Source organism: Chanos chanos, chromosome 5 (assembly GCF_902362185.1).
Source record: "Chanos chanos chromosome 5, fChaCha1.1, whole genome shotgun sequence".
Lineage (NCBI taxonomy): Eukaryota > Metazoa > Chordata > Actinopteri > Gonorynchiformes > Chanidae > Chanos > Chanos chanos.
In genome coordinates, this window is record NC_044499.1 from 13,153,522 (window position 1) to 13,179,374 (window position 25,853).

The 25,853-nt window shown below is 41.7% G+C and overlaps 1 protein-coding gene across 1 annotated transcript; it reads left to right on the forward strand.

Moving 5' to 3' along the window:
- Positions 1–297: 297 nt before the first annotated feature.
- Positions 298–25,054, forward strand: sema6ba (sema domain, transmembrane domain (TM), and cytoplasmic domain, (semaphorin) 6Ba). The gene is made up of 16 exons (XM_030774121.1): positions 298–403; positions 1,485–1,599; positions 2,529–2,589; positions 2,840–2,902; positions 7,122–7,220; positions 8,451–8,541; positions 8,857–8,976; positions 9,760–9,848; positions 10,069–10,286; positions 14,868–14,999; positions 15,441–15,590; positions 16,929–17,111; positions 18,321–18,461; positions 19,022–19,099; positions 19,225–19,283; positions 24,141–25,054. Exons 1-16 carry the CDS (start codon positions 298–300, stop codon positions 25,052–25,054), a joined length of 2,619 nt encoding a protein of 872 aa, XP_030629981.1.
- The last annotated feature ends 799 nt before the right edge of the window (positions 25,055–25,853 follow it).

The window sequence follows — 25,853 nt, forward strand, 5'->3', positions numbered from 1 at the left end:
ACAATAGGTATTTTATTGAGTTCAACCCTTAGATGAAACTGTAGACTTTCTCACTCCCCACTCTCACATGTCATCTCACCCCTGTTCTGAACCTGTCTGCTGTGATACACAAACCCCCAATTCCTCTGACAACCTCTGGATGCTTATCATGCTACATATGCTCTTGCTCACCTCTGTCTAAAATGCTGTTGTTTACAGATATATGTGTCTATTTTTGTTTGTTTTGTGTTTTTTGAATATGTAGAAACACTATCTCTTCCTGTTCTTCTGTCTTTGTAGCGCTGGTGTTCTGCTGCCATGACGACCCTGACCCCATCCCTCTCGATGCTGTGCATGCTCCTCCGATTGGCTGGGAGCTCGTTTCCAGAGGAACCTGGCCCTCTGATCTCAACCCCCGCTGAAGGTAAAAAGCACTGCTACCCCCATCGCACGCTAACACCCCTGACCCTCCTCCTCTGAAAAATACAGACCCCCACTCTGAGCACTGAACATGCCGGGCTGAGATGTAGACTCCCCTGAGCTCTGTTATTCCCTGAGGGAGAGCCTGGCGTGTGCAGCAGGAACCAGAGGCACTGATAAATAGCCTCCCTCATGTATCTATTCTGAATTACTCGAGAAGCAGCGTCAAAGGTCAATGTTAGGTCTGGCTCTGATTTATTAAAAATCAGGGGAAAAAAACATCACAAAATAGGTATTTAATAGGATTATAATTAGTAGTATTATTATTAGTATTAGTATTAGTATTAGTATCAGTATTAGTATTAGTATTAGTATTAGTATTAGTATTAGTATTAGTATTAGTATTAGTATTAGTGTAATGACCCTCTTTCAAAAGTAGAGTTATTTAACCTGTATCAGCCTGGAGAGGAATATGCATAATAGCTCTGAACAAGTCCTGACAAGAAAATGAGTTTTCCTGTACAGTAATTTACAAACAAGTTGCAGATATGGGACACTAAACATGGAATGCCATGTATTTACTGAGAAAGGAGAGTAGCCCTGCTAAGCAGTTTCATACCTTGGTTTTGTAGTTCACAGAACAATTTGTCATCTAAAGCTCATCTGGTTTAACTGTAAGGTTTAAAGTACCTTGAAGTAAAAACGGATCTTATTAAACCAGTCATTTGAAACAAATAAAAGGAGACAGAGAAGAACTCAGACCTCAAGAGAAATTGCTGTTCACTGTGTCGTGCCGTTTTTAGAGCGCATAAACGGAACTATTTTTAACAGTAAAGGAGAAAGGTGAGTTAGGAGGACAGTATTTAGCGTCACACAGAAAGTAGCTCTATCACTCAGCCGTAGCAAGGACAATAAGATGGAATCCCATTCAATCTCCGTGTGGTGTTCTCCCATTGATGTATTGCTTTGTCCTCCCCAGTCACCCCTTTCTAAATGTCCTCTCCTTCTCTCTGATTCTCTCCCTGGACATCCCTACCCCCCACCCCCTCTCTCTCCTTCTTTCTCTGTCTCTATCTCTCTTGCAGTGGCCAGACATTATCCTGTGTTTCTGGGTCGGGCTCATCGGTCATATATGCGGCAGGAGCCGCTGCACATTCAGACCGTCCTCAAAGTCAACCGCACGCTTTATATTGGAGCGAGGTATCGTTCACCTCCTGTCTTCTACCGTCGGTGACCACCGTCATTCTGTCTCTGTGTTAGAGAAGAAAGTCTGAATGAGGGGTCGTAGCCTGAGATCTCAATTATGTTCTCCTTTACTGTCTCAAAAACATGCTCTCCTGACTCCTACTTGATGGATGATACAAAAAATTACACTTGTGTTACCTAGGAAACACAACAATTGGCAGCCGGGACTGAAAATGCCGATTCAATGATAATAGTGCCTTGATGACAATGATTATGGGGGTTTTCTTCTTCTTTTGTTTTGTTTTGTTTTTTAAACAAATTTCTGACATCAGTAATACTGTTTTTAATGAAGTCAGACATGCAGTTTATTTAGACAAGGGTCATCTTATTTAGGGTTGAATAGTTTCACAAAGTTCTTCAAAGTAGAAGAAGAAATGGTTAAATGTCCTTGGAGAGTTCACATCTGCTCCTGGAGAGAGAAGCTTAATGTAAACCATCTTAGTTAGGGTGAGGGAATGACCTCACCTTTGACCTTTCTTTTCTCTTTGAAATTCCTCTCGTCCTTTTTTACTGTCAGGACTAGTCCAGCTACAGTACAACTTACACTGCAGAGGACACTCTCAGTTTATCGCCTGCAATCACTTTTACCGCTCATCAAATCTGAACCATAAAGCAATCCATGAAAAACGTGTTCCCCGGTTATAAATAAACACTTTCTTCTTTTCAGAATTCACCAACGAGGCAGTATTTGAATAAAATTATTTACATCTTAACAACCTCTCTTTATGAGCCACTTTGTCTTTATTATTCAGTCAAGGGTAGCAGCAACTGTAAAAGGAAGATTTCAATTATTTTAAGTTTTTCTTCCAGACTTTTGCGCTCCGTCTATGTGTGCTCTAGCATGTGTGTGTGTGTGTGTGTGTGTGTGGGTTTGTATGTTTCAGAGATGACCTTTATCGTGTAGAGTTGGACCACGTGTCGGGAGATGAGATGTTCTACAGCAAGGTGAGCTGTGTTTTCCCAGTGTACACATTTACCCTGTTTGACTCATCAATATTTGCACTGTGTGTGTGCCTGTGTCTATGTCTGTGTATGCATCTGTGCCTGTGTGTGTGTGTGTGTGTGCGTGTGTGTGTGTGTGTGCGCGCGTGTGTGCACGTGTGTTTTGTGTGTGTATTGCTGTATCATAACTGCTCCTGCTGGGATGCACACTGATGACACTGTCCTGTTCTGTGTGGTGTTGTCTTTGCTGAAGAAGAGAACTTGGGAATCCAATAAGAATGACATCCGTATCTGCAGGATGAAGGGCAAACATGAGGTAAGTGATCTCCTGCAGGATTAAGGGCAAACAGTGGTCCATAGATGGGGTTCATGATGAAGAGTTGGGGCAGCGCCTTAAATGACAGCTCCAAATCTAACAGGTCAAGGGAATCAGACTATAATCACCATCAGACTAATATTTACACGCGGGCCCACTGACTGGTTTCAGCTTAATAGGAAAAAAAAAAAGAAGAAAAACACAGACAGTGTCTAGGTATCTACGCAGAATACTAGATGAACCTACAACGATAAAACATCCATTTTTGGCTGCTGAATCTTGTAGTTGTTTGTATCAGTATTCTTGGCTGAGGATGTATTGAAGATCTCCTGTAGATTTTCCCAGTGGAACACAGGGCCAGTGCTGGCTGATGTCTTAACCTCTATTGTATAGGGGAATGGCAGATAGAACGAGGAGCTGACTACAGGAGAATGGGAGGTAGTATGAGGAGAAGACTAGAGGAGAATGGTGGGAAGCATGAGGAGCTGACTACAGGAGAATGGGAGGTTGTATGAGGAGAAGACTAGAGGAGAATGGTGGGAAGAATGAGGAGCAGACAATAGGAGAATGGCAGGTAGCATGAGGAGCAGACTACAGGAGAATGGCGGGTAGCATGAGGAGCAGACTACAGGAGACTGGGAGGTAAATGAGGAGCAGGCTGCAGGAGAATGTGAAGTATGACCAAAGGGCTTAAGCATTGTGAAGGCGCTTTGATGTGCTTGTGACTAATCTGTCCCTCACTGCTAGTTCAAAGGCTAATAACAGAGGTAATTGCATACTACCCACCTCCCAAAGCAGCTCCAGTAATACCTCTTTGAGAGTTTCAGACTGTGAGGAGAGTGTTGAATGGTTTTGACTTAGGGGAGTAGATTTTCAAGGGGATGGCTGTCAAACCTGGACACGTATTATTGTTCAACAAGACATTTCAAATAAATTAGACATGTCTGCCCACACACACTCCTTCACAGAAACTTTAAACTACTTCAGAAACACACCTGCATGCTTATGCCTCAGGCAGTTTCTCTCTCTCGCTCTCTCTCTCTCTCTCTCTCTCTCTTTCTGATTACAAGGAAAATGTCTGGTTACTGATTATAAACTGAAAGCAGCAACAGAAGTATAAATAGAGAGAGAGAATGAACATACTGGAATATTGCTCTTGAAATCAGATGACAGGATATTCCTGTACAAACGTGTTTGTGTGTGTGTGTGTGTGTGTGTGTGTGTGTGTATGTGTGTAATAGAGAGGGGGAGAGAGGAGAAAGAGAGAGGGAGAGAGAGAGAGAGAGACTGCTGCGTTCAGTTATACCTGCCAGCTGACAGGACCTTGCATTAATCAGATGAGAGAGGAGACCCTGCTTGCTCCTAATAGTTTCATTAAGCCAAAGTTACATGAGCAGCGCTATGAGGAAGATCCAGCCATGAGATTATCAACAGGCACACGCACACACACACATACACACACATACACATGCACACACACAGCACTACCAGCAGGCATCCACCAGTCAGACTTAAGCTTTTCTCCTCTTCTTACTATCCTTCTCTACTCACAACTCCACCACACACACACACACACACACACACACACAGACACACACACACACACACACACTCGCACACACACACACACACACAGACACAGACACACACACACGCGCACACACACACACACACACACACACACACACACACATGCACATACACTCACGCACGCACGCACAGACACAGACAGACAGACACCCACACACACACACACGCACCACACACACACACACACACAAGCCATTTCAGCCACTGGACTGGCTGTGTCAGGTGTGATTTATTGGCTCTCAGAGTAATTGTTGTCGTAATTAAATGCTTCTGGCTGCTTGATCCGAGCGGACACATTCTCATAATGGGGTAGGAAATTCAATATCCTTATTCTGCCCCTCTCTCTCTCTCTCTCTCTCTCTCTCTCTCTCTCTATCTCTCTTTTACCATCACTACATGCACACAGCACAGCAGCGTGCTGCCAACCTCTCCTCAGTAGAATGCAAATAGATTCAATGTAATGCAAAAGGCACACTCCTCCGGTACAGAGATTGCCTGAAAAGCATTCTAATACTGGAAAAACTCAGTTCTTTGATACCTGTTGGAAACTAATTTTCAACCATTTTTTAAAACCTCGGAGCTTTTTCCAAAAAAAAAAAAAAAAAAAATTCTGATATATCGGTGTTGTAAAATTGAGTGTAAGTAAATCCGGTCTCAGATGAGTTGAGTCAGAATATATGATGCCACCTGTGCTTCATGCTGGTGTCTGTAGTGTGTCTGTATATTTATGTGTGTGGGTGGGTTCCCTAACCTGAACAGCATGGAGAACATGTGAGTCCAATCAGTAACAAACTCTGTGCTGAAACATAAGCCTTTATCTCAAGCATCTCCAATATCCAATATCCTCTTTAACACCATCTTTGTTCCTGTCTCTCTTATCATTTTCCTCTTTTCCCTCAATCATCTCTCTCTCTCTCTCTCTCTCTCTCTCTGTCTCTCTCAGTGTGAATGTTTTGAGTAGAGTGTGCTATAGTATAAACGTGCAGGGTTAAGGAGAGAGCAGGATCGGCAGTGGTGTGGAGAGTGGAGGCTGAGATGAACTAGTGCCAGACTGCACAGGTGGTGCTTTGTCAACCATGTGTCAGGGGAAAGACAGAGAGAGAGAGAGAGAGAGAGAGGAGAGAGAGAGAGAGAGAGAGAGAGAGAGAGGACAGCCACAGGGAGTAACTAGACCAAATGAAAGAGGGAGAGATTAGAGTGGGTGGGAGAGAAAGGATGAGAGAAAATGAGGCAGATGACAAAAAGAAGCGGAGGAAGAGAAGAAAAAAAAGAGAAGAAGCAAAAGGATGATATATATGGTGAAGGACACTTTGATCAGACCATAAAAAGACTTTGTAAAAGAGAGTTGCAGAGAGACAGGACATATAAAATGTCGCACCGTAGGTTGTAGTTTGAAGTGTAAATCTTGACACACGCTGCATTAGGGCTTAAAGAGATTCAAAGCATATGTGAGATCCTGTGAGTTTATCCCTCTTATTTATTCCCAACATAATCTCTGTGCACGTTTGTTTTTCTACTCTATTTCCAAAATGAGCTATAAAGGGTATTAGTGGAGTTTTCAGATGCCGTGGCTGTATTGTTATGACTGTGTCTGTGTCGTGCACTTTTTACAGATAACGCTTATGGTAAAGTAAGCGATCTATTAGGATCACAAATTCCAGCAATTACAAGAGAGCACTATACAGCTTTTGCTCTCTACCTGTGAAATGCAAAATTAATGACCCCACCATAGAGTTTAAAAACTTGGTAGTATTGTACTGCAGTTATGGTGAACTGAGAGAAAAAAAAATCTGGTCGAATGTGCCGCATACCAGTGTTCAAAGCCTATATATCCACAAAGTGGAATTTTCTGAAAAGCATTCAGTTCAGTTCTCCCCTAGGCAGACATCTGAATTCCTGGGGTGTCAAAACAGACAAACGGACACCCGCCCGCGCACACATAAACACACATTTTTAAGGTCAAAAGAAAGATAAATCTCTGTCCGTACGAAGTCAAAGTCACCCCACAGTTCTCCCTCCTCACTCAGAGTAAGTTGATCTCTCTCTGGGGAAACCGCGGGAGGGCGCAGGGAGCAGCTCCACTGCATCTGGAACAACACTCGGGCCCCCCCCGCGCTCCGGTCTGACCGCCTCGGAGAACACGCTCTCGGGGACTGCTCCCACTGGGCGCAGATGCGTGAGGAGGCCCAGGTAAACTCAGATGACCGGAGGGGACTATGGACCCTGTGATGGAGCTGTGGGTCACCGAGTTCCACTCTTGTCAATCAGTGAGCAAAGAATTCCATACTGAGCTATGTAGGGTTGGCAATTGACAGCAAACTGGTCGATTTATTTGAAATTAAAAACAAAAACAAACAAACAAACAAAAACCAAACGTTGGCAGCAGATATTATTGTTGTTGTGTGTTTATGGATTGAGCTCTGGGACCCATTTGCACAGTTTGAACAGTTATTACGACCTACTGGATGCCGAATGAACGGGTGGTTCTGACAGCCCGAATAACCACATCTAAGGCAGTGTAAATATTTTTTCTCTCTGTTCTTTCACTCCCTGGGCTACTTTTTTTTTTCACTCTACTCCACTCTTCAGTTTTCTATTTCTTTCTCTTTTTTTTTTCTTTCTTTTTCAGGAGGAGTGTCGTAATTTCATGAAGGTGTTACTGAGTCAGCATGGGGGACTGTTTGTGTGCGGCACAAATGCTTTCAATCCACTGTGTGCCAACTACACAGTAAGTACCAGTCAGAACAACCCGCTGAGGAAAAGCACTACCCCTTTTTTTTTTCTTATACGTCTGATAAAACAACAGCACAGAAACATGTTGTTATATCGCATACAGCAATGAATATGTCATTTGTCATTTTTACATGGTTAATTTCTCATATGTACAGCTTTGACTCAAGATCTGGATTCACAAAATGAACTCCATGCTTCCTTTTAGTTATCACTTTATAGTGAGAGCTGTCACACAGCAAATATTACATAGAGGATAATGTTATAAAGCAATTAATTACACAAATTTTTTTGCCCACGCTACTGTCGTTAATTTCTAAACCGTCATTCTCTTCTCGATTTAACAGGCCACATCAGTGATTTATAGATTTGGGGCTGTTTGTTATCTTGCAGCTTTAGATGCAGAGAAAACATGGGCTGGGGCCCTGTTTGGATGGAAAAAGTTTGTTCTGCTTGTGTACTCCAAACTTTTTCTTGCTGTAGCGCTTATGTTAATTTGTTTGACTGAACAGAGGTTTGCATATTCAGCAGAAGTTTGATCCAGAAGCACTTTAAAAGTGATGTACATTGCTCTACAAGCACTGCTTTGATTGCACTTAGCGGGAACTTTCTGTTTAGGGCCATCTTAAGATATCTGACTCGACCAAGCTAAAGGACTAGTGATTAGAAATGCATTCTATCATAGAGTGACAAGAAACCGGTTTTTATCTTACACACTAGACAGAGACATCATTACCTTCACTGTGAGCAAATTTAAGTTCAGCGTTTTTTCCCCTGTGCCCCTCAGTGGGCCAAATCTAATGTGAAATATTCAGTATGTGGAATTGAACAAAAATGAATTATACTTCTGTGTAAATGTTGTAAGTTGTAGATAATAGAGAGGCTAATAGAGTGAAACTCATTGCTTAGTGCTGCTCTGAAAAAGCAGTCTGATATCCTTCAGCTCTGAGATGAGCTGTCAGATAGAGTAGATTTATTTCAGGGCCACTCAATTCCACCCTTCACTGTCCATTTATCATCACACACACACACACACACACACGCACACACACACACACGCACACGCACACGCACACGCACACGCACACGCACACGCACACACCATATAAGCACTTGCAAATGTGTCAAGAGGTTCATGATGTTTAATACAGATGTCAGCATGTCAGAAAAATATTTCTCTCTCTCTCTCTCTCTCTCTCTCTCTCCCTGTGTATGTATGTATCACCAGAGAGACACGCTGGAAATGGTGGGTGAGCCGATCAGTGGAATGGCGCGATGTCCATATGACCCTAAACATGCCAACGTGGCCCTTTTTGCTGGTAAAAAGGAACTGATTTATACATGACACTCCAGTCCAAATAAATACATGCAGGCATCTCTCACTCATTACATTCTATCATCAAAGATTGCATCTCATTTGTTATTAAGTACAGCCCAATTTAAAGATCTAATCAAGGGCAATTTCATATTCATCATAAACAGCCCTAACTGTTACGCTACAGCGTCAATCACCGTGTGCTTCCCGACGTTTAATATTGAATTAGAGATGATCACGCTTTCGGTTCTGCCAGAGCTGAACGCTCGAGCGTTCTGCCGCTCTCTATTGACATTTGACCTTTGACCCATGACCGCAGAGGGCAACCTCTTCACGGGCACGGTGACGGACTTCCTGGCCATCGATGCTGTGATTTATCGTAGCCTTGGAGACAGCCCCGCCCTACGTACCATCAAACATGACTCCAAATGGTTCAGAGGTACTGTGCTCTCAGTCAAAAAAGCCACCAGTTGCTGTGGTGCTTTACTTTTGGTATCATCAGTTGTTTACAGTGTATTGTAATGTATATATAAGGTTTATAATATAGCATTTTTCCAGATAGACGCTAAAAACAAGTCCTCATTTTAAAAAAATTGAATAGAGAAGGTACATGTGATTGAAAAACACTGGAAAGCTAGAGAATGAAAAGGACAGTGTGATTGGCCAGAACTGTGAAAGAATGCATTCACTGAGTTGAACTGGGTTGAGTCAACGAGACACACATTCCAAATGCAGAAGCCTTGTCTTTACTCCATTTAGAAAGGAAGAAGAGATTAGAGCGTCACAGTCTGTCTGGTTGGCATGCTTAATTTTAGAGTGCCCGTATGTTTTATGAGTGCTCTCTTAAATCTGTGGAAGCATTGATATTATTATTTCAGATGGGTTGCCCTCGTCTGATCGAGTGTGCATGGATTTATGTTTTTTTTATTTTTGACCTGAAGTTGACCTGTAAATTGTCTTTTTTTCGGGGGGGGGGGGGGGGGGGGGGGTAAAAGCATCCCCATGTATTGATATGAATGTCTGTGTTTTGTTCACTCTGTGCTCACTGAATATTTCAGTCAAGGATTTCAACAGAATTATTTCAGCAGCTTAAGACTACATGCTTGGATGCTTTTGCATGTGTGTCTCTGTCCATGTGTCTGTGTGTGTGTCTGTGTGTGTGTGTGTGTGTGTGTGTGTTTGTGAAACAACACTTCTTTTTACTGTGTTTTCTATCTTTCAGAGCCGTATTTTGTCAGTGCCGTGGAGTGGGGTCCTCACATATATTTCTTCTTCAGAGAAATGGCTATGGAATTTAACTATCTGGAGAAGGTAAATATTTCACATTACAAAGTGTCGCTAGATAAACCAGATCTCCTACTGATAATCCTAACTTATTCACACAGAGTACATTTAGATTTTAATGCAATCGTAGTAGTGTATTGCTTCATTTGAATCTGTGGGGTATAGCCTTCAGGTCTGTCAAGTGCGGATGTGTACGTGTGTTCCCTCTGTGTGAAATTTATCTGTTTGTCTCTGCGGGTTCGTTCAGGTGATGGTGTCGCGGGTGGCTCGTGTTTGTAAAGGTGATCTGGGGGGGTCCCAGCGGGTTCTTGAGAAGCAGTGGACATCCTTCCTGAAAGCCCGACTAAACTGCTCCATTCCTGGAGATTCTCACTTCTACTTCAACCTTCTCCAGTCCACCAGTCCTATTCTACGCATGCATGGAAGAGACATCATCCTGGGAGTGTTTTCTACGCCTCCAAACAGGTAAAGAGAAAGAGAGTGAGAGAGAGAGAGAGAGAGAGAGAGAGAGAGAAAGAAAGACAGAAAGGGAATAATCAATGACCTAGTGGTTGAATATCATTATCCACTATAGTGTACCAACTATATATATATAACACCCATATGACCTTGAAAAGAATGGGATGAGGCAACAGTGTAATGTAATTATGTATGTATTAGAGTTTCTTTTTTCAGCAGCTCACTCATAAATTGTTAACCATGTTTCAAGGTGTGAAGCTTAATGCCCTAAAATCTTGCCTGAGGTGATGTGTACGAGCACAGGCTGCTAAAGAAAAGATAATGGATATAGAGAACATTGGACTGAAATTGAGGGATAGAGTTGACGTGTTATTGAAGGGAAAATAGATGTGGAAAGAGGTGACAAAGAAGTTAAATGAAGGAGCTGTGAGATGCAGCGTTTGTGTGTGTGTGTGTGTGTGTGTGTGTGTGTGTGTGTGTGTGTGTGTGTGTGTCCAATGCAGATAAGACATTAATGTGATTGCAATATGGCCCCAGTGCAAATGAAATAGAGAAAATTTATGTCAACAGAGGTCAGCTCTGGTAAATGCCACTATAATAAACTGTGTGTGTGTGTGCGTGAGTGTACGTGTGTATGGGTGTGGGTGTGTGTGTGCATGAGTGCTTGTGTATAGTGTGTGTGTGTGTGAGAGAGAGAGAGAGATGAGATTAGAAAATATACTATATAAGGGCCACATTCAAGGACAACAATAATAATCCACATCCACAGAATTTAAACCTGTATAATCAGCCCGTAGCTTATCTGTGTGCTGAAGGACAGAAGATGAGAGGTATAAAAGATATAAATATATGTGATAGGCTCAAAATGGCTCCACAATGTTTGAAAACCCTTAGATATTGAAGTTTTTACATATTCAGTTGAAAGTCTCCTTGGAAACGAAGAGCCCTGCAGGAGAGTAGTACATTCAATACCACAAAATGGCTCCCTGGTACCTTAGAACCCCTTGAATTACTAATGCTTTCTGTAATCTTCAAACGTCTCCTTGGTAACTGAACCTTATCAGAGAGTAATGTTGGACATCAGAACTCAATGATATCCCGGTAGAAGGAACACCTCAGAGAGATGGATGTACGAAACAAGCTTTGATATCGAAAATCCGCCGAATCACAACTTACCTGACAACAAATGGCATAATTGTGAGACCCTTATGAGATGGACTTTGCACACAAATAGATCCAAATCCAAACTCCCAAAACCACAAAAGAAAGATAAATCTTTTACATTCTGTGGGCACAGAATGGCTACCTTATCTTTGAAAGCCCTACAGGGATATGAATACACTACACAGACACAAAATGTTTCCCTGATAAGTTCTATATTGGGGTTTATGAGGATAAAGCTTTCCTGTAGCGCCGGGTTATGGAGCAAAGATCATAAAAAACAGCTTTGTGATCATAGGATCATCTTGCTTTAATGTCCCTTAATGCACATCACAATTCTATGGCTTTACATATCAGCTCTATACATTCAGAGGGACATTATGAGCTGAAAAACAGTGGTGTACAGGAGGGTGATGAGTCCCATATTCACGGATATTACATTTTATTACGTTTATATCAAATTAATAGCAATGCAATTTCTACCGCAAATGAGTTTTTTTTTTTTTTTCGTTTTTTTTTTATAGCTTAAACTAATACCGTCAAGCTATTTACTGCTGCTTTATCTTGAACTTCAGCATCTGCATTTTGAGTGTTTCAGTGTGTTTTTATAGTCTCCAGCTTCTTGCGGAGATTGCTGCTTTTTCTTTTTTTTTTTTTGCTTTTTGGTTTTGTTTGTGGTTCACGTTCTGTTTGTGACACTCTGGTACCCGTCGCCTCCTGTTCCAACACCCTGAAAGATCCTTTGAGCCCGTGCCCCTGCTAAGACGTGCTGTTGGCTATGCCACCTTGTGTTCACTGGGCCGTGCCATAATGTGGGCACTATGCCAGGTGGCAATTAATGTAAGAGACGGCAGGTGATCGGGAGAAAGAGCCAGACAGAAGGGGGAGGAGAGAGAGAAAGAGAGAGAGAGAGAGAGGGAGAGAGAGGTACAGTGGGTGGTCTGGGTAGTGTTACTGCAGAATATCTTTAGCTTAGTGTTTTGACAGCTCTTTGGCTGAATTTGACAGGCGTTCACAAAGTTCTCTGACAGTTTAAAAGGAAAACTCTTAAAATTTAAAAAAAAAAAAAATTACAAAGGAATTTTCAAAATGGCATCAACTTCCATCCCATGCCACACTCACTTTCATAAAAAAAAAAAATTTGGAGCTATCACAAAGGCACAGTGTGTAGGAGTTCTCTTTCATTTACTGACTACATTTTGACACACAGCCTAGTTTTTCTCAGTAAGACAGATGTGAAGATTTTGTAATAGCCCATATCAATACCCGTCCTGATTTGGGATTTCTTTACTGGTCAGAGTGCTTGTTTACTGTTCAAAAATGATTTTAGGGATCACTCAGATCACTCAAAAACTTACATTACATAAGCAGATCCAGACATGTTATCACATTACATCTATCCTTCCTAAGTATCAGCTATTAAACATCCCTCAAAGCCACAGAAAGAAACAATTCTATGAAGTTAAGCCTCTTTGCTCTCTACGCCTATCCAGACTGTGCCCCTAATAACAGAAATTTTCACTAAATGTGACTTGACGCAGCCACGATCGCAAGGAGACAAGCCTTTTAAGAAAATTAGATGAGGGCTGATAATTCAATTATGCTCGCAATCTGACTAATAAAAAAAATACGTCTCACAATCTGACAAAGAAAAAAACGAGCTCCCAATCTGACAAAGAAAAAAAATATGCTCGCAATCTGACAAAGAAAGCGTTGAACGAGCAAGTGATTTGAAGTGTAGCCATCGTGGCTGCAGCGGGCCAGATTGATTTGTTGTGCTTTGGCAGTTCGGGCTCATGCGTGCCCCGGCGCAGAGGTAGAGGAGCAGCAGCAGGTCCTGTTTCAGGTGACTGGCACGAGGAAGCCTGTCTTCAGCTCCAGCTGGACCTCAGCTCAGCACTGATAACCAACTGTGGCATCATTATTATCATAATCACCCTGAAGCAGAGTGTCAGGAGACCGGACAGAGGCGGCGTGTGACCTTTTTATAGAATGAGGCAGCATCCTTGTCTGCTGTCAAAAGCACTCTCCACTTCTCTCTTAGGAGAAAAGCCTAAACAATGAACTAGCGCCTGTCACATCAAAAAAGTCTGGCTGTGTGCTTGGTGAAATGGTTTCAGGGCATATCAGGGTGATATGACACACAGTCTCAGAGGGTGATGCTACCCACTGGCTGCACTCTGTCGCATACAGAAGCTCCAGTAAGACCATGGCTCACAGTCTGTGAAATTATGAGCGAATTAAGAACTTGTTCAATCATTATTGGCCAACTGTTTAGTTATATAAGCGCTCTATGACTATTTAGTGACAAAGTAAGTCAACAGAAATATCATATACGTCCTTCTTTGATGCTTATCTGGATCAACATCAAAGATACAGAGAAAGTATTTTCATGAGATATCTGTCCTTGAACCAGGGTAGTGTGGCACACATGGTCAGCACCTGGACCTGCCCCAGATTACACCATAAGCCATTGGACATACTCTTCCCCAGACCTCACAGCTTGTAAATGTGTTTGCCCAGTATCCACTGCTGTTCTCTTCAAAAGGGCATTTGGCCCTGCCACTCTAAGCTTTTATGGGGATGACTGCTGTCTGATCCTCCGTGTTTCATGTCAATAATCATATGTCATTTTCATGTGTTCTTGAATTAGTCCCAATAAGACGAAATATAGGACTGCATGCAATCGTTAACTCCAAAATACCAGCTAAAAAAACTATTCAAATTGGGACTTGAATCAAATGAAATTACAGGAATAAAAAAACGTATATGTATTTCATTACAAAACAGTATTTTCTATTGGTGGTGACAGTATCATAATCAAAGTAAACTGTAATTTAATAGTTATTAATATGAACCACTCTATTTTTGTATAACACGAAATATAAGGCCTATGGTTCAGAAAGGACATAAAGCAGCTGTTCTTACATGCAGGGTTTGAGCTAATTGTAGAAACAGTAGATTAACTCTGGAGAGTTTAGCATATACCATATGTAAGACTTACAAATTACATTAGTCTGCCTTTTTCCCATTCTTGTACTTTTCTGAAAGATCTCTGTTTTTCTTGTAAATAAAGAATGACAAAAACTATTAACAAAATTATATGTTCTTGTATTTTCAGTATTTGCACAGGGACAAAATATTACCAGTGTATATTGATGGAAAATACAAAACATGTTTATTCAAGTTATTCATTTGCAAATTTAAAACTAAGCATTGATCATCTCTGTTGAAGTAAAATGGACACACGGTGGAAACAGTGTGTGGATGTTCAAAGCGCAAACAGTCTTGTCACTTCCACTGAGAAGCGAAAACACAAGGCTGATATGATGAATGATTGCTCCCAGCTGCCTGATGTTGTGTAAGGTGTTGATTTAATCAGTTGTATGTTCTGACTCCAGCTGTTCTGTCTGCGGTATCCTACAGCATCCCTGGCTCGGCGGTGTGTGCCTTCGACATGCAGCAGTTGGCCAGAGTGTTTGAGGGCAGGTTTAAGGAGCAAAAGTCGCCAGAATCCATCTGGACGCCCGTACCTGATGAACTAGTGCCTAAACCCAGGTACCCCGAGGCAAAACCTTTGATGTCGAGTCACTTGCGATCTTTTCAGAATGGTCCATGTGACATTACAAATCTTCACTCGGTTTTTCACACTCAGTTTTTTACACTAATTAATCTTACACTCAGTATTAATTAATGAACTCTGTGTTGATTGAAAAATAATTGCCTGTCATTACTTGTGGATTATATTTTTAGACATGAGTTCCTGCATCATTTTGATTTTTTTTAGTACCATGATGAAGTAGGCTGAGACAAGTTTGTCTCATGCTCTGTGATAATATCATCTATATTGAGCAAAAATTGCCTTATTACAAATGTTTTGGAATGAAATGGGAAATTAAAGTGTCACTTCATCTATATAAAAGATGTTACACTGAATTACTCACTGTTGGTTTTGTGTTTAATGTTGAGTTTTCTTAGGATATTTTTTTTATCCTTCAGACCAGGGGGATGTGCTGTGCAGGGCTCTAGATTCAGTTCTTCAAATACGTTTCCAGACGAGGTTTTGAACTTTGTGAAGACCCATCCTTTAATGGATGAGGCTGTCCCCCTGTTAGGGCACAGACCCTGGATTGTGAAGACCATGGTTAGGTAAGACATAAAACAATTTTCTTTTTATCACCAGATTATCAGATTGCATTACATATAACAAACTTGCTAGTGCTGAACTTCAGGGTAAAATTTCCCAAAGGTGCAAAAAGTTTATGTTACAGTTATTTACGACGGTTAATACCTACATGGTTGCAACTCTTTGTGAGAAGTTTCCTTTTCATGACTGCTTTCATAATGACGTTTACTGCTATGAGTGATGATTAATCTTAATATTGATAAAGTGTTAAGTATGATCCATATTCATCAGCGCAGACTATACAAGCATGCTAATATTAGCATTTTTGCTGTGAAATCATGCTTTTAGTTGAGAACACTGTAAAACTTACAAGTCACCGAGGAGTTTAGTAGAAAAAACAACATTTGGTTAAGACCTCAGAGACTGTCTGTTTATGGAGTGTCTCACTCAGTTATCTGTAAATAAACAGTCAACCCAAAAGGCAGGTCACATCTTTCTGTTACCTCTCCCTCACACAAAGATTCATATCCGATGCTTGCTACAGGTTTCCCGACATGTGATAAAATTCTTCCTTACAGGTTACTGTGAAAGAAAACAGAAGAAAGCAGAGGCTCAGAACATGATTGAGGAGAATTTTCTAGAACAGTAAATAATACTGAAGACTTAACAAACCCAACATATTTAGCTTGAAGAACTCTTTTTTTTTTTTTGTAGCTTTTCTGTTGTATGGGAAAAGTGAATAAAAATTTGTAAGCCTAATCTGAAAAAGCCACATCAACTTCATTCCAGTTTAATAGGCCGCAGGCCAGATGTCTAAATCATCTGAAGTGGATACAGAGATCCTCTTTGGTCCCTTCAGTCAAAATGGTTGCACTCAGCTCCAATTCAATAATGTAGAGTTTTGTGAAGGTCACAGCATGTTTTTCTGTCGTCTTATGCAGACTAAGCTCAGCTGACGCTCATAATCACAGTTTGTGTTTGGTTAGTTTTCCTTTTCTTTATTAAAATCTTGGTTTCACCAAGGGGAGCCGATAAAAGGAGATCATGCTAGCTTAATTTTATTGCCATCGAGGTGAAGATGACAAGATCATTTCCACAAAAAGCATCATAACTTTCAAAGGGTGAAATTAAAAAGGCTCCTTAATATAACAGGACAAGCTCTCATACGTAGACACACACACACACACACACACACACAAAGGGAGAGAGAGAGAGAGAGAGAGTGAGAGAGAGAGAGAGAGAGAGAGAGAGAGAGAGAGAGTGAGAGAGAGAGAGAGAAAACATTCTTTAATTATACCGAGGCGCTCAGAATAAAAACATAAGATCAACTCAAATCATGAGATTACATTGTGACACCCCAGGTACCAGCTGAACACAATGGTGGTGGATACAGAGGCCGGCCCATACCGCAACCGCACCGTTGTGTTCCTGGGCTCCACGCGAGGCACAGTCCTGAAATTCCTCATCACTTCTAACAAAGAAAACCCAGTGGACTCCAGTGGAAACATCTTTCTAGAGGAGCTTGAAGGCTTTAATCCAGAGCGGTAAGAGTCTTGCCCTGCTGTAAACCATGAAATGCACTCAGCTTTACCTGCACAAATATACTTGGCTGGGGTGTTCATGGAAATGGTATATCAAAAAGTATACTTCAAAAACTGTCAAAAGCAAGCAATCTCTGCTGTGGATGAAAACTGTCTTGTTGGGAACGTCCAGTAATCTCGATTTAGCCTGCTGTAGATTCTCAATCAGTCTGTAGGCTTACTAATATCTGTGAATACAAATAAAATTTCTTTCCTTCATTCCACAACACAGGGATTTACATGTCTATAAACAGGAGAACATAGAGACCCTGTTTTTTCTATTGTGAACTTTTTTTGGTTTTAGTTAAAATACTTTTCATTTTTAATTTGTTGAACGGTATTGTCAGAGATAAACATAGAGAATTTTGCATTGATAAGCATATCTAATGTCAAAGACATGTCAGTATGCAGTCACACTCAGTTCGGAATGAAAAGCATGAGACGTGTTTGATTAGAGACGAGGGGTAATCTTCCCATGGGTTTGTCGCTCGTTGTTTGAAGTCAAAGTCCTTGATTCAGAAGACAATCAATCGGCAGAGCAAATTAAAATGTTAAAAAAAAAAAACAGGAAATAAACAAATTTAAAAGGATGTTTTTTTGCAGATTATTCACAAATAGGCATGAGAGTCGAGATGAAAATATGACTGGTGTTTTGAACATCAAAGAGCCCACCTGTCTAACGGAAGGCGCTGAGCTTCACACAGGCAAGCTCCGTGTGAGCGTAGCGGGGCTTGTTACAATTTAGATAAATTCCTCAGCAGGGCAGAGCCGAAAAAAAAAAAAAGGAAAAGAGGAAAAGCATAGAATTCAAAATGTTTAATCAGACTCTAAACCCAAGACATTCAGAATCATTTCAATCAAATGAATTGCCTCATACACAAATACAAACACACACACAAAAAAAAATGTAACAAAATTCAACAAATTTTAAATAAGAACCTTCTCAAAGTGACACGTATGTAAATTTTCTTGTTTATTTTTCCGTGCAATCAGTTGGCCCAAATATTTTAGTTGTCTGAAACTTTTTCTTGTTTCCAGTTTGCACGTTTGAGATTCATGTTTGAGTATTTTTCATATATGCTGTTTATTTCCACATCTTAGAACAATTATAAGATGTGTGTCACAGATGTTGATGGTCCCTGTGTGTGTGTGTGTCTGTGTGTGTGTTTTCAGGTGTGGGGGTGACTCCCCCCAGGCAAGACAGCCGCTCTCTCTGATTCTGGACAGGTCTAGTCACACTCTTTTAATGGCCTTCCACTCCTGTGTGGTGCGCTTGCCTGTTGCGCGCTGTCAGCTCCATTCCCGATGCATGAAGTAAGTCTCACACACACACACACACACACACACACATACACACAACCACACACACACACACACGCTCGTGATGGCACATTCAATCGCCTCTGCCCACAAACATTTGGCACACACACACCCCTCATTAGCAGTGGTCCCCAACCTCAAATCAACCATCAACCGCAACCTTAAAAGTTAATTGTGTTGATTTTAGCGAAGTCTTCATTCTCTTTTAATGACTGGTGTCACTGTACAATCCATTACACCATCTTTTTCTGTCGTCCTTTAAAACAGAATAGTCCTTCAAATAATGAACAGTTCGCTTTGGTCTGTGAAGCCTCATCACTATGCAAAGATTTCATCATCTCTTCGTCTCTAACTTCATTATAGCCTATTTATCTAGAGTCATTTACAGAGACTGTTAACTCTCTTTTTTCTTAATTCAATAAGATGTCCCAGTCAAAGGAATTGTGCTCATGTCTTTTCTGAAGTGTTTTTATGCTGTAATTTCACTGAGATGACTGTGTGTGTGTGTGTGTGTGTGTGTGTGTGTGTGTGTGTGTGTGTGTGTGTGTGTGTAGAAACTGCATTTCCTCCAGAGATCCGTACTGTGGCTGGATCAGAGGAAGCACCTGCTCACTCCTCAGACCTGGAACAAGGTGACATACAGTCCCATATAATCCAAAATGCACTCTTAAGTTTTGTTATCAAAAATGTATCCTGTTGTTGTTCCTGGACTAGATTATGATGCAGTGAAAATCCATGTGTTAACATGTATTTGCAGACTTCCTTTTGTTCAGGATGTCGAGTATGGCAACACTTCACACCTTGGAGACTGTGATGGTAAGTAGATTCTTTTCTGAAAATGTAATTTATGCTGATTGCAATACAAACATTTATTCATTACCCTTACACAGACGGAAACAAACACACAGAGACACAGACAAAGATACGCACCCACGCACGCACACAACATTCACGTTCACAATCACATTCACATAAACATAAACATAAACTTGCACATACACTTAGACACATACACATACACATACACATACACATTCACATACTCATACACATACACATTCACATACACATACACATTCACATACACATACACATACACATACACATACACATACACATTCACATACACATACACATCCACATACAAACTTAAGTTCAGTGACATCTGTCTCTTTGTTCCTTTGCATAAAAGGAAGCTGTAGCATGAGACATTTCTACTACAGTAAGTAAATGTGAGTCGGTAACACACAGGAGGTTGGATCAACAGCCATTTTAGCTCCCTTTCCCCTACCAGAAACACAGCCTGGCACCAAACAGCATCGAATGGATTATTCAGTTTGTCGCAGCTCAATAGCACTTGAGTTAGTGGGAGAGAGAGAAAGAGTCTGGAGTGCAGCTTTAGGGATGTTCTCTAGGATATGAGATTGGTTCTGCGGAATGAAGCCACTGAGAGAAGCCATTTCGCCCGTTATGCTTCGGGTCTTGTGAGAAGTCTGGTTTTAAAACAAAAGTATACCGGCACCGTGCTGTTTCTGTGGGTTTTGACTCCTTCGCCCCTGACAGAAGCTGATGTAATGCAGTTGAATGCAGTACAGCCTTCTAATCTACCGGCCTGCAGAGCATATCGGCGGACACATCCGGCCATCATTAACTGCCTGCTTGTTTGGCAACCATTTTGTGAAATTATTTAGTATGTGACATGTTTATTCTTTTGGCTTTCCATTACACGGTGTTATGCAATAAAACTGTTCACAAAGGATTAACAATATTTATGAGAATTTTCTTAATAACATTATAGTTGGTTTAAAACAAAGATTTTCAACACACACCCAAAACAAACATGAGTCATTTCATCATGAATGCTCATTAAGAATGGTATGTGTAAAGTTTTCAGTGGTTTCTAAACCCTTAAATGTTGTCAAATTCTTAATTCAAGAGTAACCCAACAGCTAAAGGTATGAATGCTGGCATGAACTGATCAGATCAAATGGGAGCTACGGACTACAACAAAGAAAAATACAAAATGGGATTTTTTTTTCTTTTTTCTTTTTTTTTTTTTTTTTGCATATTTTGCATATAAAGACTGTAATGCAAAGCTGTATAAACAAAGAGGGCAAGCTGGCACTTCATAGGACAGTGTCTTTGTTTTAGGAATTGTTATGGTTCCAAAAGAACGGATCACAAATCCGTTCCAAAGTGGATTTATCCCCCCCTCATTCCATCAGACGTTTCAGAACTTAGATTGAACCACAGTTTATCGATAGCGCTTTGGAAACACTTGGGTATAATAGCATTAACTGCATGCCATGTAAGAGCAGATTGAACCAATTACAGGATGTAGTGGCGGAAATATTTAGAAAAATGTTTGGGGTTGATGGGTTTGGATGATGGGTTTTCAGCCGGGCGATTTACTGCTTCAGCCACATCACACAGTGACAAAGTCTCAGGAGAGCGTTCTACTTCACGTCTTTCCCACTTTACTGTCGGCATAATGAAACGCAATGCCCAGGGGGGCGTCCTCAGAGGCTGACAGGAGTGAAAAAGGAATTTGCTTTAGTCAATTTGTTTTAGATCAAATGTACATCATCCCCAAGTTTGGAGCTGGTGTTTACAGTGAAAGGACCACAAGGGCACAATGAGGTTGTTAAATCCTGAAGAGACTTTATGACTTGAAGGTGATGAGAAAGGGAGAGAGAGGCATCTTGCTCTTGTCTCAGACGAAGCAGTTTTAAACATCTAATCCAAAATCACCGGCCAGTCTAAAACATCTCTCACTTACAGTTAAATGTAAAAAAAAAAAAAGTCTGGAATCAACTTTGACAAAGATGGCAGGAGTTTAATCAAGTTCAAAGCCCGTCAGGAGAAAAAAATCTGATATAATATGTGGTTGGGCCTGTGCCTAACATCACAACAAAGAGCACAACCCAAGGAAGAATCTAGAAATTGACCAAACCCTGGCAATATGCAGAGTAATCCCATCGCCTGGCCACAGGACTCTTGACTCGATGAAAGACCCCGAAATAGCTGATACTCTGATAGCATAACAGTTTGGGGACCTTCACTTATCTACTCTGACTGTGAGGGCCCTGCAGTCTTTTGTAGTCAGTAGAAATCAAACGGTTAACCTCTGCCAGCTGCCATTTTATAATCCTCTCACAAATTAAGCTGACATTATTTCAACATGAAGATATCTCAACACAAAGCAGTGAGGTTAAGTGTCCTGTGGTTAATTGTTTAGTTGTCCGTAGTAGTTGTTACAAGTTGCTATTGACTAGATTTCCCTTGTATGTAGTCTTTTATGTCACAACAAGACTACAACAAGAATTTGAGGTGTTTACAAGTGCATTAAACAACACGGCTGGATAAGTTATATTAACAAGCATGAACAAGATCAGCCATTAATGGGCTTAATGAAAAGCAATACATTATTCTGCCTCAGCTCAGTTTCTGACACATCAATGTCAAGGATATTTTTAACACCGTTTGAAAAATGTAACTAAATCTTGTGGCGTGAGTGGGCGGTTGAATGAAAAGCTATTTTTACAGGGCAATATTTTCTGATAGTTATTGGCGAAGCATTTTTTTTTCATTTATGGAGAATTTTTTTTAGATAATATGTGTCTTTGTTTTTTGTAAAGGCTGTGGATTCGTTTTTGTGATGTGCCGTTGTCTTTCTTATCTGTCATGTCTTCAGCAGCCAAACCATTTTAAGAATAAAAGGAGAAAGAGCTGTACGGTGTGAGAAGGAACAGAGGGGGGGGGGGGGGGGGGGGGGGCTAGTAACAGAATTCAGAGAAAATTTATGCATAAGCTCTTTGTGCATTTCATTTTCTCCTCAAATTACATAAAATATGTTGTGAAGTACCTGAGAGAAATGGTGATGAATGTGATGATGATTAGAGGTGCTTCAGTGCTCATAATAACCCCTCAACCTCAGTGCCAGAGAGAGAGAGAGAGAGGGCAGAGAGAGAGTGGGGAGTGTGTGTAAAAGAGAGAAAGAGAGAGAGAGAGAGAGAGAGAGAGAGCAGGTAAGAAAGATTTCCAGGGTATCTGAATGCTGCAGTAACAGTAGGCTTGATATTAGAAGCAAGATGATATGAAGAGCCTCAGCAGAGAAACAGACTGACCAGATTAATGAGAGCATTTAACGAACCATTACCTGTGTGCTGTGCCTCCTGCATTCTCTCTAACTCTGTCTCTCTCATTTGCTCTTTCTCTGTCTCTTTCTCTGTCTCTTCCTCTCTCTCTCTCTCTCTATCACACACACACACTCACAGAGAGAGAGAGAGAGAGAGAGAGAGAGAGAGAGAGACAGAATGAGAAAATGATAAAGTGGTCAAATTCAAGGATATAAAAGATGAAGGAGAGAGGAGATTACAAGAAATGTCATAAAGGAGAGAATAACAGAAAGAACAAATTAAGAAAAAAGGTGAGAAGAGCAGAGAGAGAGGGGGCAGGGGAAAGAGAGTGAGAAAGAGAGAGAGAGAGAGAGAGGCTGAGTTAAAGTTCAAAATGAGAGATTGCTGGTGTGTGTTGAATGTAAGACAGTGACAGAACACTGAAAGTTAGCACATGCTGAATCGAGTGACATGGGTGCATACATTACCTGGCAACTGGCTGACAAATGTTTAAAATGTTTTGAGTGTATTAAACATCAGTTTCAAATTCACTGTAATCACATAAAAATATCTCCTCTACTAGTAACCCCCTTGCCTCATGGGGAACTGACCACACTCAAGCCTCTTATCTGCATATTATTTTAACTGTTGTCATGGACACAGTTGCTGTGTAGCAGTCCTTGTATCCTGGGAAACAAGGGCATTCTGCTGCCCCCAACGGGAGACCCATAAATCATTCCTTACTATTTTTTGCTTTGTCATCTTAACACAGTAGCTGCCTCTGTGTACTGTTTTTTCTTTTATGAGTGTTAAATTTGGGTTGCCAAACAGCCCAGTGGTTATGGATACAGGACTTGTAGGCATGTCTTTGAGCAAGACAGTTAATTGCAACTTGCTACTGTCTCCATGTACAGCTGGACTGTGTTTGCTCAGAAAAGTGAAAAGAGACTGAACTGCTTTCCAAGTTATAATGAATCACTGGAGCAAAAGTTTACTGAAGTTCAATAGATCAATTCACGTTTATGAGAACGCTGCTTCCTCCATAAATGTAAAGTGCTTTTATTATGGTGCCTGTACTTTACCCCAGCAGTTTTCCGCTCCAGTAGGGAATTCTCAAGGGAATAATTGGACAATTTTAAACTAACCCTGCGATGACCACTTAAATAAAGTATACCTTGCCTAGTCCAGTCATTCTGCTACACATGGACATTGCCTAGTGCAATCTACTGCACTGTCTTCTGCTACCTGTGATGGATCACATTGTCTGTGTCAATTATCATGTAAAGCCTAGCATGTTATTATAATGCATATATCATTTATACTGTGCCCCCATACTTCCTGTGGCTGTACACTTAATTCATACGCCTCGTGGATAGTAACAATGTAAATGTATGTTCTGTATATTACATTATATGCTGTAACTTTGTAACATTGTGCGTGGGTGTGAGAGAGAGAAATAGAGAGAGATAGTGTGTGTGTGTGTGTGTGTGTGTGTGTGTGTGACTGCTGCACTGTGATTTAACCGTCCCCTTTTGTCCACTTTTACTGTCCATAGGTCTTTTACGTGAGAGTTTCATGGATGAACCAGAGAGTCTGGTTACTCTGAACCTGCTAGTGGTGGCTGCAGTGTCAGCTTTCTCCACTGGGGCGGCGCTGTCCGGACTGGCCGTGTGCTGGATCATGGGGCAGAAGCACCGCCACCGTTCCCGTAGCAACACGTCCACCTCAGGCAGCCAACGTAAGTGCGAGAAAGAGCGAGGAATGCTAGGTCCTAGCGGCAGCGGGTCCGTGATGAGCGTCTCTCGGAACAGCGGCAGCGACAGGCCGCGCTCTCAGGGTGAGACGTTGTTTGTCATGCCAAACGGCTGGGTCAAAGCAGGGGACCTGGACCCAGGCCTACTGCCCACTCCAGAGCAGACACCTCAGCAGCAAAAACGCCCTCCACCGGGTCTACGCCTGTCTGACTCCATGTGGAACCAAAGCCAGACCTTCCTCAACTCAGTGGGAACACAGTGCCCCCCTCCACCCTCCGCCATCTTCCTCAGTTCCAAGCTGCTACAGGCAGCTGGACGGCGTCACGAAGACGGTATGGAGGTGGGCGATCGCCAACGATACGTCTCTCTCACCAAGTATCGCGAACAGGGCATCCGACCGGGGACCCTGCTTCGCAAGTCGGCAGGAGAGTACAACTACCCCATGACCCCTCAGGACTCACCTGACCGCAGGAGGGTCGTTTCAGCTCCCAGCACACAAATGGAATTTGGGGAGCCCTTGCGCTGGACCCACGACGGGTACATATTCAGCAGTCACGCCCTGCCGCCCGTCGGGCACCATTATCCCCCTCAGCAGCACCCCGCGTCCAGCCTCAGTCGTTCCGTCCTGCATGGTTCCCGTGGACTGGTAGACTTGGCCGACCTCAACCACCTGCTCAGCAAGGGCATGGGTGAGCGCACCCCTACAGGCCAGTGAAGACAGACCCCCACCCACTGGAATTAGAATGAGTTCCCTCAGTCTAACTGACAGCAGGATCTTGCTTGCCACAGCTGTTCCCTGTTGGCCATTGCCCCCTCTCCTCCTTCTCCTCCATTGCCTAATGTCCCCAACTCTATCTAACATCTAACCTGTCTCTTCCTCTCTGTCACTGTTTATCTGCCCTCGGCAGAGACACAGGTAGTGTTGATGAGTGTGTGAGAGTAGACTGTGTGAATGAGCCAAGAGCACACAGCCTCTCTCTCACACCAAACAGACATAATGATATCAGACACACCTTCGCTTCACACACTTAAAGCTGGAAGACCACAAAATATCCGATTTTTTTTTTTTTTTCCAATGACAGGAGTTGGAGAAAATGGAGTTTTTGGTGAGAGAGGCTCCTGTTTGAAACGTGTATCACTTACCACTCCTTATCAGACAGTTGATGTATGTAATATTCAAAACAGTGCCACAACACTCTCTGCTCAGCAGATTTGTAAGTAGATTGTAATAAACATATTTCAGTTGGAGATTTTAGGGATGCCAGGGACTCCGCGAGGGCATTGATTCTCTCGGACTAACAACCGTATAGGGATGAGATACCTGCAAACTTGTCCCCGTGTAACGATAGACGCATAACTCACCAATGCCTGAGTTTTTTAATGGAGAACCATACTGACTTGTCAGCACAATTTTCACTCTGTGAGAATTTAATGGTGTGTTGGTGGCAATGCATCTCCTATACTCAACAAACCTTTTTTTTCTTATGAATGACGAAGAGTTTCCCAGCGTTGTT